The sequence below is a fragment of the Astatotilapia calliptera genome, chromosome 12 (genome assembly GCF_900246225.1).
Source record: "Astatotilapia calliptera chromosome 12, fAstCal1.2, whole genome shotgun sequence".
NCBI lineage: Eukaryota > Metazoa > Chordata > Actinopteri > Cichliformes > Cichlidae > Astatotilapia > Astatotilapia calliptera.
Genome location: NC_039313.1, coordinates 18,939,173 through 18,952,708, shown reverse-complemented (window position 1 = coordinate 18,952,708; position 13,536 = coordinate 18,939,173). Strand labels below are relative to the sequence as shown.

The 13,536-nt window shown below is 39.3% G+C and overlaps 2 protein-coding genes across 2 annotated transcripts; both read right to left on the bottom strand.

Annotated features, from left to right (window-relative positions):
- Positions 1-691: 691 nt before the first annotated feature.
- On the bottom strand, positions 692-4,451 carry LOC113033327 (transmembrane protein 248). Its single transcript, XM_026187023.1, has 8 exons — positions 4,442-4,451; positions 4,275-4,341; positions 3,313-3,505; positions 2,469-2,730; positions 2,281-2,380; positions 2,020-2,161; positions 1,790-1,930; positions 692-1,430 (listed from the first exon to the last, which is right to left on the bottom strand). Exons 1-8 carry the CDS (start codon positions 4,449-4,451, stop codon positions 1,410-1,412), a joined length of 936 nt encoding a protein of 311 aa, XP_026042808.1. The 3' UTR covers positions 692-1,409.
- Positions 4,452-8,092: 3,641 nt separating this feature from the next.
- Positions 8,093-13,453, bottom strand: plbd2 (phospholipase B domain containing 2). Its single transcript, XM_026187411.1, has 12 exons — positions 13,182-13,453; positions 11,148-11,241; positions 10,906-11,064; positions 10,714-10,814; positions 10,408-10,622; positions 9,909-10,003; positions 9,626-9,786; positions 9,353-9,448; positions 9,160-9,231; positions 8,907-9,059; positions 8,632-8,794; positions 8,093-8,487 (listed from the first exon to the last, which is right to left on the bottom strand). Exons 1-12 carry the CDS (start codon positions 13,400-13,402, stop codon positions 8,317-8,319), a joined length of 1,701 nt encoding a protein of 566 aa, XP_026043196.1. The 5' UTR covers positions 13,403-13,453; the 3' UTR covers positions 8,093-8,316.
- Between the last annotated feature and the right edge of the window lie 83 nt (positions 13,454-13,536).

Below are 13,536 nucleotides of genomic sequence, written 5' to 3'. Positions count from 1 at the left end.
CGTAACAAAAGAACATACCGGTGAACCAGTTTTCTGGCGCCTAGAGAGACCTTCAGAAGTTCAATGCGTTAAGCTCATAATCTATACTTTTGGGGCCATAAAATCAAAAGTATGCTCACAGTTAAAATACAAACAAAAACACACTGACAATTCACCTTAACCCTAATTTTTATTTTATTTTAGCTACAGCAGTTGAAATGCTGATGAAACATTATGATTATTTTATAATAATTCTTCTACAGACATGTAAAATATTGAATTACTATCCATCCATCCATTCGCTTCCGCTTATCCTTTTCAGGGTCGCTGGGGGTGCTGGAGCCTATCCCAGCTGTCATAGGGCGAGAGGCGGGGTACACCCTGGACAGGTCGCCAGTCTGTCACAGGGCTCCAGTCTGTCACAATTGAATTACTAATTTTACAAAATCCTTATACGTCCTTTCTTTCAGACACTTAAGGAAACATTGATTGAAATTAAAGAAAAAAATAATTTCCTCTTCGATTTCTGTTTCAAGAGGCCTTATATCAGAGAGAAATATGGCACTCACATAAACCTAAAATTAAACCTTCGTGGTGGTAAATCCAAAACCTTCAGGTGGATAGAAAGATATTTAAATGATGCTTAAAAATAATTGCACAAGCAAAATGTATTTGAAGTTTTAAATGTCACTAAAAACTGATGTCACTCACCTTCACATTCCCCTTAGCTTGGCTTTAGCCTTTATTGACATTACAGTTACAGTACAATACAGTGCTTACTGTAATACCTGTGTTTGACACTGACAAATGAATCACATTAGTCAACAAAACAGCCCAAGTAAAGCTATTCCTTCTACAGCAAAGAAACATGTTTGAAACAGCATGACTGCAGTCATTTGTTGCTGGGAAGCGTAAAATCCTGTAGAAAAACAGTTCATAGCACTGCTAACTTCTACACACACACACACTATTTACAGTGCCCAATGATCTGTTAATACTTTGTTATTAAACAAATATAAGGCAAATATAATAGCAATTTTAACCCACATTTCATCCATTTTCTTCAGTCTTGAGCAATGTCTTCATCACCACCTTATCATAACATTTTTGTCTTTTATTTTGAAAAGCACATCATAAATAATAAATTATAACTCATTTTCTACCATGGCCATGTTTCTCAAAATGATTTTACATATTGCACATTCGTAATGTAGCAAAACTTGTGAGAGACAGATAAATGGGTTCAAACTGTTCCAAGAGAGGTTGCTGTACCCTGACTTTAGTCCCAAGTATGAATTTAGGAGAGCTTTCTCCAAAGCAGCATTATACAAATATTTTCACAGTTAGTAGTACAAACAACAAACCAGTTTCTTCTGTAGGCTGTAGTTAGACGTAGCCCTCTCTTTCCAACCATCAACTGATTTAATCGCTCAGCTGTCTATTAAGGGTTCCTGTAAATAAAGTAAAGTAGCAAAGTTAGGTTAAATAATCTGTATGGATTTCTCAGTAAAAAGGTTCTACCAGGACAGGGCTCCCTGTCCTGGTCGTTGTGTCCTTGGGCAAGACACTTTACCCTACCGCCTACTGGTGTTGGCCAGAGGGGCTGATGGCGTGATATGACAGCCTCGCTTCTGTCAGTCTGCCCCAGGGCAGCTGTGGCTACAACTGTAGCTTGCCTCCACCAGTGTGTGAATGTGAGAGTGAATGAATAATGGAATTGTAAAGTGCTTTGGGTGCCTTGAAAAGCGCTATATAAATCCAATCCATTATTATTATTATTATTATTAAAAACCGAACGATCACGACTTACACTTTGTTGGTACAGTCCATTCCATTGGTTGCGGCGTTTTAGTGCATGTGGTTGACAAGCAGCTATACAGAGCATCAAACAAACTCCAAGGAGACACACACTGAAGTCCAACAGATGTTGCACTGCCACACTCTGTTCCTCCTTTAGAAGTAGGAAATAAATGAGGGTACAAAACAAATCTCTGAATTGTGGCTAAATCAGCTATGCTGTTCAAGTGCAACATACCGTACCTGTGTTAACATGACTGTAAGAGTGGTATCATCCTTGAAGTTCAGACTGTAGCAGGTTGGTGATAATGTAGGCAGCTGGTTACTTGCCTCCACATAGAAGGATGAAATATTTTTCTCTGACTCAGGGCACTCTGGAGGACGACTTTATTAAAATACATAACATTTATGAGTTTTCTGACTTTTTAGGTCACTGAGGAAAAGTTGTAGTTACACTGTAATTAAGTTAAGAAACATGTTCTTTACAGAACATGATAAACTTACACACTTGTTGGCAGGAGGTCACTTGGGGCACTTATAGTGAGGCAGGTGTAGCTACCATTGTCAGATAGAAACTCTAGTGTCAAATTAACATTTTCATTGCCTGGGGAGTAAAAAATTACAATCAGAATGTAAGGTGATAAAGACTTTCACATAATATCACACCCATAGCACTCCATGGCAAAACTAACCTCCAATAAGCAGCTGACTGGCTCTCAAGGTTGTATGTAGACTGAGATCTCTCAGCGAGACACTCGGAGAGCTGGAAGTCACAAGAGCAAGAGGAACCTTGAGATGTAAATGGGTGACAGAAGAAGGACTCTTTGCTGAGTTAACTGAGGTCTTTCTGTCCTCTTCCTGCTTGATAAGAGGTGATTGGACTGAGGAATTAAGCTCATTTGCTTTCACACATAGGTGGAATGTTGATAAGGAGGACAACACACGGTTCCAGTCCTATGAGAATAGTAAAGTGCACAAATTACACACAGATACAATCAGGGCACAGAATGTGTGGGTATATTCAGTCACAGCCTGCACAGCATCATATTTCCTATGCACACCAGCACCAATTATCTATTTAGAGAAGGCATGGAGGAAAATTAGCTCAGTTTACTAAGGAAACCTACTATACTCATTCCCAGCTCCATATTGTTATCTTTGGACTGATCTAAAGTTTCTTTGCATGAGTCACTGCTCTAAAAAAAAAAATCCATATTTGTCTGACATCAGGCCTTGATTCATTCTCAATCTGAACCCAGTCATTTTAACTCCCCTATCTTTAAGGTACATTTCTTCTGATTAATCTGATTAATTGCTCCTCTGTATAGAATATTTGAGCCTCAAAAAGAACCAAGAGTAGAAAAAAAAATTGATACAGAGAGCTTAGAGCAGTCTGCAACCTAGGTTTTAACACATGTCGATTGCACGTAAATATTTGAAACTTCAGCCATGTTTATTGTGCATCCACTACTCTAATATATAGATAACAGAAAAGAGCAAAAACCCAAAATTGCTATAGTTAAAATCACTCCTCACCTTTGTTATATCAGGGTTAGGCAGAGTGTGAGTGTTGCTGTAAAAACTAAGGCAGATGAATGAAATAGCCAGAGTTAGCAAACACAGGAAAAATGTAGTCCCTGGAGGATTCTGTGACACATAATCTCTAAGATTAGTCAGCGGCTGCCAGAAACCCATCATCAGGCTCCACAAAAAGCAGAGATGTGGCGAGCTGTAAACAGAAGAGACAAATTTCACATAACTTAAGTAATGTACCTTTTCATTATTATTAGGCAAGTTCAATACATCTGTTCTTCATAGAGGAAGACAATTTCAGTAGGAAACAAATGGAAGAGAGCCTGGAGAAATAGAAGTATGCAAAGGAATGAAAGTCAGTAGAAGAAGAGAGAGTATGTGTGTGAATGAGAAGTAGACAGGTGGAGTGAAAGTGAAGCTGCAAGGAGCAGGGGTAGTGAAGGTGGACCTGTGTAAATAGATGGGGTCAACCATTCTAAACAACAAACATTGCAAAAGACAGGTGAAGAAGAGAGCACATAGAGACGGCAGGATGGAGTCAGGTTTTAGGGGTGATTTGTAACAGTAGGATAGCAGCAATAGCAGAAAGAGAAGGTTTACAAGATGCTAATGAGAAATGCTATAACTTTGGTTTGGAGACAGTGCCGCTAACAAAAAGTCAAAATTGTAGGGGGCAGAGTTACTCAGAGTGACCACAGGGACAATTCATGGATTCATATATACATGCAGGGGCAGGGGTGTGACAGAGGAGGATGCTCGGGTCAGAGTAATATGAGGCAGATTGGAAGTCCTAAAAGGAGAAAGAAGTCTGTTCAAACCCACTCCAAAATGCTTTTAGCAGAGGTGGGTGCCTATGTCCCACATTTTAGCCAGTGTTGCCCTCTTGGCTGTTTGACCTTTACTCTCCAGAATAATCTCTGTTCAGACTTTGGCACTGGGAGACCAGAAAGTTTATCTCCACTCACCTAACATCTAAATGTAATCTTCCTTGTTGGGAACAGAAAGCCAATCTTGGTCCAACAGACAGGCACCCTGTAGTGCAGTGATACAGATAGTGTACATAAATAGATATAATCATAAATATATACACAAAAACTTTGGCATGAACACACATGCTCTGTATTGCACATACATGGAGACATCGTGTATGAAGCAGTTAAACTTTTCTAATGAAAAATCTTTGCATGGATCACCTAGTTATGTTCATAGTGAGCATTAAGCTGTAGAAAATCTGTAACTTTTATTGTGGAAATACTATATAGCTACTGCTTAACAAAACAGGATATTCGGCATGTCTTTTCTCGAGCGGACCTCGTTTTCAACATAACCACATTTAGTTTGAGCAAAGCTGAAAGCACGTACTCTCTGTCACGTGACTGTAGACAGTTAAACGCTTACTTATAAAAAAAAAAAGAAGACATCTATGTAGTAATTACATTAAATCAATACTCTACGCAACAGGAGACGTACAACTAGTCTAACAACCAGCTCTACTGGCAAAGATTACCGCTCTTATGACGCTAACTAGCTAGCTTTCTGAAATATAACGTCATACCTCGAGCTCGTATGCTTGTTCACGTCTCCGCGCTTGGTAAAATACACCGGAATAGTTTCTTAAAGACAAGTAAACAAAAGTTCGACATTTAAGAAGGAAGTTCAGCAGTTAAATAGTGACACGACACCGCTGTCACTTTACGACAATACACTGCTATGACGACAACAAGGACCAGATCACATGACTTTAAATGGGGTTTTTTTAAACGGGGGAAAAGCAAGGACACAGCAACAGTAGATATCATTATTGTTATCTTTATTCTTATTTTGAGCATTAGAATATATATATATATATATATATATATATATATATATATATATATATATATATATATATATATATATATATATATATATATATATATATATATACACATTGGGTGAATGTGCAGTAGTAGCAGCAAGCAGGTGAATTCTGTACATTAATAAGAATAGACATCTGACTATTTTGGACATCTGACTATTTTACAGGATAGACAATATAAACATATTTAAATTTAAAGGAATTTGAAATGTACATTGTTCCTTGGTTTAGTGTCTGGAAGAGAGTCCTGTCTCAGTCAATTATAGATGATGTGAGATGATGTGAGATGATGTGAGCGGGCGGGTGTGTGTGTTTAGGACACGGATGGCTTGGGGATAGAAGCTCCTCTTGAGTCTCTCTGTCCTTGCTCGGAAGATGCGGAACCTTCTACCAGATTGTAGAAGTTGGAACAGTTTGTTGCCAGGATGGGACGGGTCCTTCAGTATCTGCGCTGCTCTAGTCCGGCATCTCCTGGTGTAGGTGTCCTGAAGCGGGGGGAGAGCAATCCTGCAGCAGCGTTCTGCTGTACGGATCACTCTCTGGAGAGCTTTTTGGTCCTTCACACAGCTGTTCCCAAACCACGATGTCATGTTCTGTGTGAGGATGCTCTCCACAGCGCCTGTATAGAAAATCCTGAGGATCTTTGGAGAGACCCTGAACTTCCTCAGTTGTCGTAGGTGATACAGGCGCTGCCTAGCCTTTTTGGTCTGGGCCTGAATGTGGGCAGCCCATGTCAGGTCTGAGGAGATGTGAACACCAAGATACTTGAAGGACTGCACCCTCTCCACTGGAGCTCCATTGATGATAATGGGCTGATGATAATATATCCAGAATATTCAGTGGTAGCAATACCAAATTTGTTTCAGCAGAAAGTCTGAGGCAGCTTCAGCCAAATGTTGAATCAAATTCATTCTGCTGGAGTTGTATTGTGTCATGGTCTGTGGGAGCAGACTGTGTGAAGTGTGAATTTGGAGTTCTATTTGCATGGTCTCTTATATATGAACACAACTTTACACCCCATACGTATTGGACTAATATGCCATATTGTTTGATTTGATACCTATGGGTATTATAATGCTATTTAAAGAAATTCAACCTTGTATATCACCTGTTTCTCTCCCCAATCCTGTGGATTCACACATAGGAAGAGTCTGTCTACAAACCATAGTAAAGGTAATAAGAATCTTTGTGCTTTGTTCCAGAGAGAATCTCTGTTTGTTCCATACGTGATTTCTTATTGGAAGTCCTTTGTCAGTGACATTACTTGGAAAAGAGTATGGACAATTCCTAATAAGCATCTTGTACCCAATAAAGTAAAAGAAGTTTCATTCAAAATACTTCATAAATATTATCCTGCTAATCATTATATGACAAAGTTCAAAAGGGACATAAATCTGAACTGTGGATTTTGTGGAAGTCAACCTGAGACTGTGCAGCACCTCTTCTGGATCTGTTCACATGCTAGAACGTCTTGGAAAGACTTCAGTAAATTCATTACTGGACAGCTCTACAAGGACTTTACTCTGAAATTGGAAAATGTTGTATTTTGTTTCTTTTGACGGCAAAAAAGATGTATACTTTATAATAAACTTGTTAGTTACCGTAGCTAAATTTTATTTCCACAAATGCAAATACATTAGCCAAAAGCCTAATTTTAAACACTACTATAATGATACTCTGTCTTACATGAAATTGATTAGTATTAGTGGATCACACAGGAGGTGATCAGGGAAGTAAAAACATGTGAGGAAACAGCCAACTAGATGAACATATTGATGCCACAGGGAAGTCTAAACTAAGCACATAGAATATGGAAACAAGACTTTCAAAATAAACAGGAAACATGACAGGACGCAGACATGACACAACTTGACAACATGAACCACACAGACATGAAACAAGACAGATTAGACACACTAACCAACAAGGGAGACTTAACAGAGGTGATGACACAAAGGAATCTAAATAATCAAAAGAATATAACTAGATGGACTTAACCATAAACAATGAATAACAATATACAAGGAAACTCAGATCCAAACTAATAACAGCCACAACAAGAACTTAACATACCTTCAATATACCTAAGAAAAGAAATAGAGGAATAAACTCGAAGTGCTGGGTCAGAGAACCAGCTACTGACATAGTGGTAACTCATTGAAGTGTTATTGAGTATTCATAACCAGCCACTTTGCGGATACAGTGAGTAAAAGCATTGGGTGAACTGTTGTATGTCCTGTTGCTCCTTCTCTTGAAGCAACTGCTGATTTTGGAGCAGTGTTTCATTAAGAGTTATTTGGAGCATTTTGTATTTTTCCTCCATGTCTTCAAGCTTGCATACCATTTCTTCCTCTTATGTCCTGCTGTTCTTTCTCATGAACAAACTCTTTATTTCTCTGCAGTGTTTTATCGAGCCTTATTTGCAGCACACTGCCTTTTCCCTCCATGTCTTTAAGCTTGGAGTCCATTTCTTTCCGTTTTGTGTCATGCTGCTTGTTCTCTTGAAGAAACTGTTGATTTTTGTGCAGTGTTTTATTATGCTTTACATGCAGCGCTCTGTATTTTTCCTCCATGCCTTGGAGTTTGCACTGCATGTCTCTCAGGTCTGTGTCCTGCTGTTCTTTCTCTTGAAGGGTCTATTTTTTCCAGAGCTTCATCAAGCTTTACTTTGAGCTCCTGATTCACTTTGACCATTTTTTCCTGTTTTATCACACACGCACGCACACGCACGCACGCACACGTGCACACACACGCCTTTTAAAAAGAAGTGATCGCTCTGTTGTTTATTTAAAAAGTTATTTACAAAAAAATCTAAAATTCAGAAAATACTGAATAACTCAAAAATGATTTATCCCAGGATTAAAACATTTGCAACAAGTGTTACAGAAAATGTTCATCAGCATAAAAGTAAGTAATAATACTTGGTGATTTCTCCACAGAAAGGTGCATATTTATTGGGTTTATTATAATGATTTTCACATATTTTGCATGAGAAAGAGAAATGCAAAAAAAAAATAAACCTAATTTTCTGTCTTCTTATTCAAATAGAGGTACATTATTAATCTCTGTACCACTTAAAGATTTTTGTGAGAAGCAGTGATGCCATTTCCCTTTGTCAAACATCATAGAGCTGGAACTACTGATGCCAGTTAAGGAGTCCAGGTGACTTTTATAGGCTTGAAACGCCATACATCAGGCTGACCCATGTGTAGCAGGTCTTTGTAGGGGGAAGCGCTCCACTGGAAGGGTGGCACTTGGTCCCAGGTTGGACCACTCACTGCCACCATGCCGTACTCTCGAAACATCTCGTAGGAGGTCAGCTGCAAAGAATCACACACAATGGCTCAAACTCAGTGGACATCTCTTTTAAACTCATTTTTACTTACGGCAAACCAAAAAAAAAAATCTTCAGGGTGCATGATGGGTAAAAGGGTTAGGGCAAAGGGAGATGTGAAAATGAAAACCTTCATGTCTGTTCCTCCGTGTGGTCTCTGCTTTAAGGCGCCAAATGGATATGTTCCATTAGCTGGGTTCAGGTCTGACCGCGCTGAGATCGCATTCTCTCCGTTCTCAGGTGGATCACAGCCGTCACACTTTGAGAGTGGATCTTCCTTAAAGTTATTATACCTGAGGAGGAACAGTGTATCTCATGAATTAAGAGACCTTTTTCTCCCTAACTACAACATCTATCAGAGATTGTTTGTTTTGGGAATACAAATCTGCTACACACAGACCGTACCTCATCAGGCGGACCATCGAGTCCACATCTGTAACATCTGTCTGGTTTCTCTGGAAAATCTGAGCCCGAGGATTCTGGTCCAGAGAGAACCACGGGCCAAACTTCTCAACCAACTCATTGCAGCCACTCTTATTAAATATTTCCACATAGTACCTTCAGAAAGAATTTGGAAGTATGGACAAAAGAAAAGACACATGCATAATCTAAAGTACAGATTAACATTTACCTTAATGTTTGCACACCAAATACTTACGGTATGTTGTAACTAGCCCAGTATCCTTTCTTCAGCAGTTCCTGAGTTTTATCAGCGTAAATGGCGAGTCCTCTGCAGCATTGGAAAAAATAAAATGCTTGTTTTAAGGTCAGATCTGATAGGGTTATATATTGTCAATAGAAACACTGAATAAATGATCTATTTTGATCCAAGTTCGGGTGCTGTGACTTACGGAATCTGCTCCAGCACGACAAAGAGCCCTTCTGTGATGTCAGTCTTCCCTGGAGTGAAGAGGTTGTAGTTGACAATCATCCACTGGTTGTTGTAACTGCAAAGCAAAGTTAAAAGTGGCCTTCTTTTCACTAATACGCACAACACGGACAAAACAAAATGTTACATAATCTGGTCTTCAGTGAGGATTATCAACACAAGCTAAAAAGCAGAACAGTCTGGAGCCTTGTCAGCAGATCAAACAGTTTCTATTTGATGATTAAAACTAACTCACGTTCCACTGTTGTACTTCGTGAAGATTTCTGCCCAGTCCTTGCCAGTAGCAGCGAGCCGATTTGCAACAATGTTTCTCAGCCACTCCATGACTGTTCCAGTGGGCTGAACATATTTCCAGAGAGCAGGGTTGCTGTTGCCAATGGTGGTTTCCAAAGTAACCTACAGACAGAAAAAGAAAGAAAAAAAATAAAAGCAGTAAGATAATCTCAGCTTTCCCTTTTTAAAAAAAAAAAAAAAAAATCATATTCTGTTATATAATGTCAAGTATAAAGAGATCTTACCAAGCCGCTGCTTAGGATGTAAAAGTCATCCCCAGAGAAGATGGATCCAGGGTAGGATGAGAATGCCTGAGTTCTTCCAGGAAGAACATAGTTGTCTGAAAAACATGAGAGCACGTGCTGAAGTCACACTATCAACTAGTCCCTAAAATAATTACATCAAAAATGGTGCTAGGGTACTTTTGGGGTTTTAAACGTGCATTAAAGAATTCAAAAGTCAAGCATTTAAGGACATATCTAATTGTTTTGCCATTATATAAAAAAATTGGGACCATTGTTTTTGTATTGTAAATCTGAAAAGTAGAGTGAGCAGGTATCTAGAAACAGCAACAGCTAAACTGGAAAAATCTATGTCCAAATCATCTAACCTTTGCCTCTCTAACTTTGTTGTCACTCAACCTGATCTGTCCCTCTGATGTGCTCATTTCTAATCTCGTCTCTCCTGATCAATCCCAATGAATCTCATCACCAATCAGGAGGCACACTTGCGTCAATTAATTACCTAGAGGAGAAACTTTAAAGGCAAAAATGTATTTCTTCATTATGCGCAGCATGGCCTGGTAGGTGTTCCAGGTGTCATGTGACACCAGCAGTTCCTTATTGTTAGGCAGAAGCTTAATCAGTGCAGAGCAGGAGCCAGAGCCAATGGGTCGGGTTTGACTGGATTTATTCAGAGCCGATTCCAGGTCCTCAAGGTCTCCGCCCATTTGGAAAAGTCTGTTTGGGCAACAGCAAGTGAAAGTTTAAAATCTCAGCAAAAGAGGGTAAAACATGTTTGAATGATTCAGAAAAGGAGATAACTACTTACAGGAAGCCAAATGGGTTGAGAGAGAATGACCCTATTGGCAAAGACAGCTGATCATTGTAGCTGTCCTCCAAACCTTTGAGCTGCAGCAATGTCAGACGCACCTGATGAAGAAACAGATAGCACAAAGTCTGATTTCTGGCCTTTAAAAAAGCTTGTCATGTAAGGGATTTTTTTCAGTCCTGCTCATTGTACCTGGTACCAGTAGGGTGAGTTTGGATTATTCTCTATTTGGTCCTGAATCCACTGCATGTTGGTTATGATGAAAGCCTTAAGGCGCTCGCAGTAGGCAGATTCATACATCAAGGGTTCGCAGTAACCCATTAGAGTGTTCATCCAGTGTTTATAGATCAGCTAAAAAACACCAGCATACCTAGTCATTAGAATAATTAAACCAAAAATATTTTAACGTCTGACCAAATGAGGGTTAGACTGACCGGAGACGTTGCTGCAGCCTCAACTGCACCTGCAGCGTAAGCCTGGATGCTGTCGTTGTACCGACTGCTGCTAGTCACCTCCAAGAAAGACCAGCTGAAAGAGGGAGCATAAAAATGTAAAACGATCTCCAGAAGAAAAAAAAAATAGATTTATGAAGTTTACAGCACTGTGCAAAAACCTTGAGCCACCCCCCATTTGTTTACATTTTGCTAGGAAAATAGGTGGTGCAGTGCTCTACTGAATTATGTGCAAGCAAGGTTATGAATACAAGTCAAAAGCAAAGTCTGTGTAAATCTAATCAGACTGAAAGTCAAGTTTTGGTATGACCATCTTAATTTGCCAGCACAGTCTGAACTTTCTTAAACTAACTTTCGTGTAATTTCTTTAAGTAGGTTCAGGAATAGTTCTCCAGGCTTAATACTATTAATACTTCAATACTGAGTGTTTTTCTATCCAGGTATGACTTTATGGCATTGGCAGTGTGTTTGGGATCATTGTCAAGCTGAAAAATGAAGCAGCTGTCAATCACATGCTTTTCAGATACTATTATACGGTGGATTAAAATGTGAATGCACTGTTCTACATACAGAGCTATTTTGTTATATTTTGCAACTTTGTAAGAGATTGCATTTATATGTATTATTACTATTATCATTATTATTCATGTTATTGTTATTTAATCTATTATATTATTTCATTTAGTTGATTACTGTTCTTACTGTCTTGGAGCAACTGTGACCACTCTGGGATTAATAAAATATTCTGATTCCGATCGATCAATTTTAACAAGATCTCCAGCACCACTGGCTAAAACGCAGCTCCAAAAAAAAAAAAAAAAACGACAGGGCGTCCACCATGTTTTACAGAAGGCTGTAGATACTGGTTCTACCTCTTGCCTGACCTCCTCCATACATGGTGCTATTTGAACCAGAAGTTTCAAAATTAAATTTATCACTCCATCAGACCTGTTGTCACTGATCTTCAGTCCACTTCTTGTGTAATCTGGGGACCTCAGTGGCTCACCCTTTTCTTTACAGAGAAGACAGATTTCTTTATGACCTGCCAGTTTCCTCACTTTTCATAGTTTCCACAGGCCACACACTATGGATGCTGTATTATCTTTTCTATTTTTTTTGTTTTTGCAACTAAAGAAATGGGTGCAAAGGATGTGTTCTTGTAACAGGCTGCTAGTAACAAAGTGCCTAAAGATACAAAATATTATCTCCCCTCCCAAACAGAACAAACAAAAACCCAGCCAATGTCCAAAGAAAAACTTTTAAAGACCTCCAGAAGATTTATCAGTGTGTCATGTGTGCCACTTCTGCTAATTTGGGTTCCTCAAAACAAAACCACAAGGATTAAATGTTGCTCAACAAGTCAACATTTACGAAAAAACAAGGAAAACAATTTAGACCATTGACACTGCCGAACACCATTCTGTTACAGCTTCATAGGGGATGATTGTTTACGTTCTTTATGAACTCAAATATTTTAATATGTATAATTTCTCATTTTTTCTTAAATTCTTGAACTAGTCTGAGAGAATCTGGATCGGTTTGGCTGTAAAACTAGTAAAACACTGTGTGTGGAACTGCAAATTATACACTAAACAAGTGGTGGGGAACTCCAGGCCTCAAGGGCAGTGTCCTGCAGGTTTTAGACGTGTCCTTTAGCCAACACCGATGATTTAAATGGCTAAATGACCTACTCAACATGTCTTGAGGTTCTCCAGAGGCCTGGTAATGCACTAATCATTTGCTTCAGGCGTGCTGACCCAAGGTGATATCTAAAACATGCAGGACACCGGACCTTGAGCTCTTCACCCTTGCATTAAACGATTAACCGAATAATTGAAACAATATCAGGAGTCAACGCTGCAACACGCTTTTCTTACTTTCTGTAAGAAACTGCAGCACTGACCCAGCTTGACCATTCACCAACGACCTATTTCAAGCACAAACCGCACAGACAAACCGAGCCTTTAGAGGCAAATAGTTTACATTTTAGACCAAGAACAGCCTCTAAACACTCACCCTGACGTTTCAATATCATCAGTGAAATTCGCCCAAGCCACAAAATCCTCCTGATATCCCTCTATGACAGACAGCTGTCCGGTTTGCTTGTCGATCACAGCCGTTCGTATTTCTGCTCGAACGGCCGTAAACATACAAAACAAAAGCAAAAACATCTTTAAAAGATCTAAAACCTCTGTAAAACTTCTAACACGGTCAGCTCCGTTCCGCCTGCACGCCATGTTTACATGAACAAATCATGTGACTTCGATGGGCCAAGTCACCTGACTACCGCCGGGACTTTCAAAATAAAAGACGCCGCCCGACATCCCGCATCATAAGTTCATCAGTAGTTCAGTCACTGTCACAAACGAGA

Bases quoted from the DNA above. Each gene is read 5' to 3' on its own strand.
- LOC113033327 (XM_026187023.1), bottom strand. The intron at 3,506-4,274 runs GTGAGTGGAGAT...TTCTGTTTACAG, and splicing joins AGATTACATTTAGATGTTAG to CTCGCCACATCTCTGCTTTT. The intron at 1,931-2,019 runs GTACGGTATGTT...CTACTTCTAAAG, and splicing joins TTACAGTCATGTTAACACAG to GAGGAACAGAGTGTGGCAGT.
- plbd2 (XM_026187411.1), bottom strand. From the start codon at position 13,402: ATGGCGTGCAGGCGGAACGGAGCTGACCGTGTTAGAAGTTTTACAGAG. The intron at 11,065-11,147 runs GTCAGTCTAACC...GGTGTTTTTTAG, and splicing joins AGGCTGCAGCAACGTCTCCG to CTGATCTATAAACACTGGAT. The intron at 9,787-9,908 runs GTAAGATCTCTT...TTCTGTCTGTAG, and splicing joins ACATCCTAAGCAGCGGCTTG to GTTACTTTGGAAACCACCAT.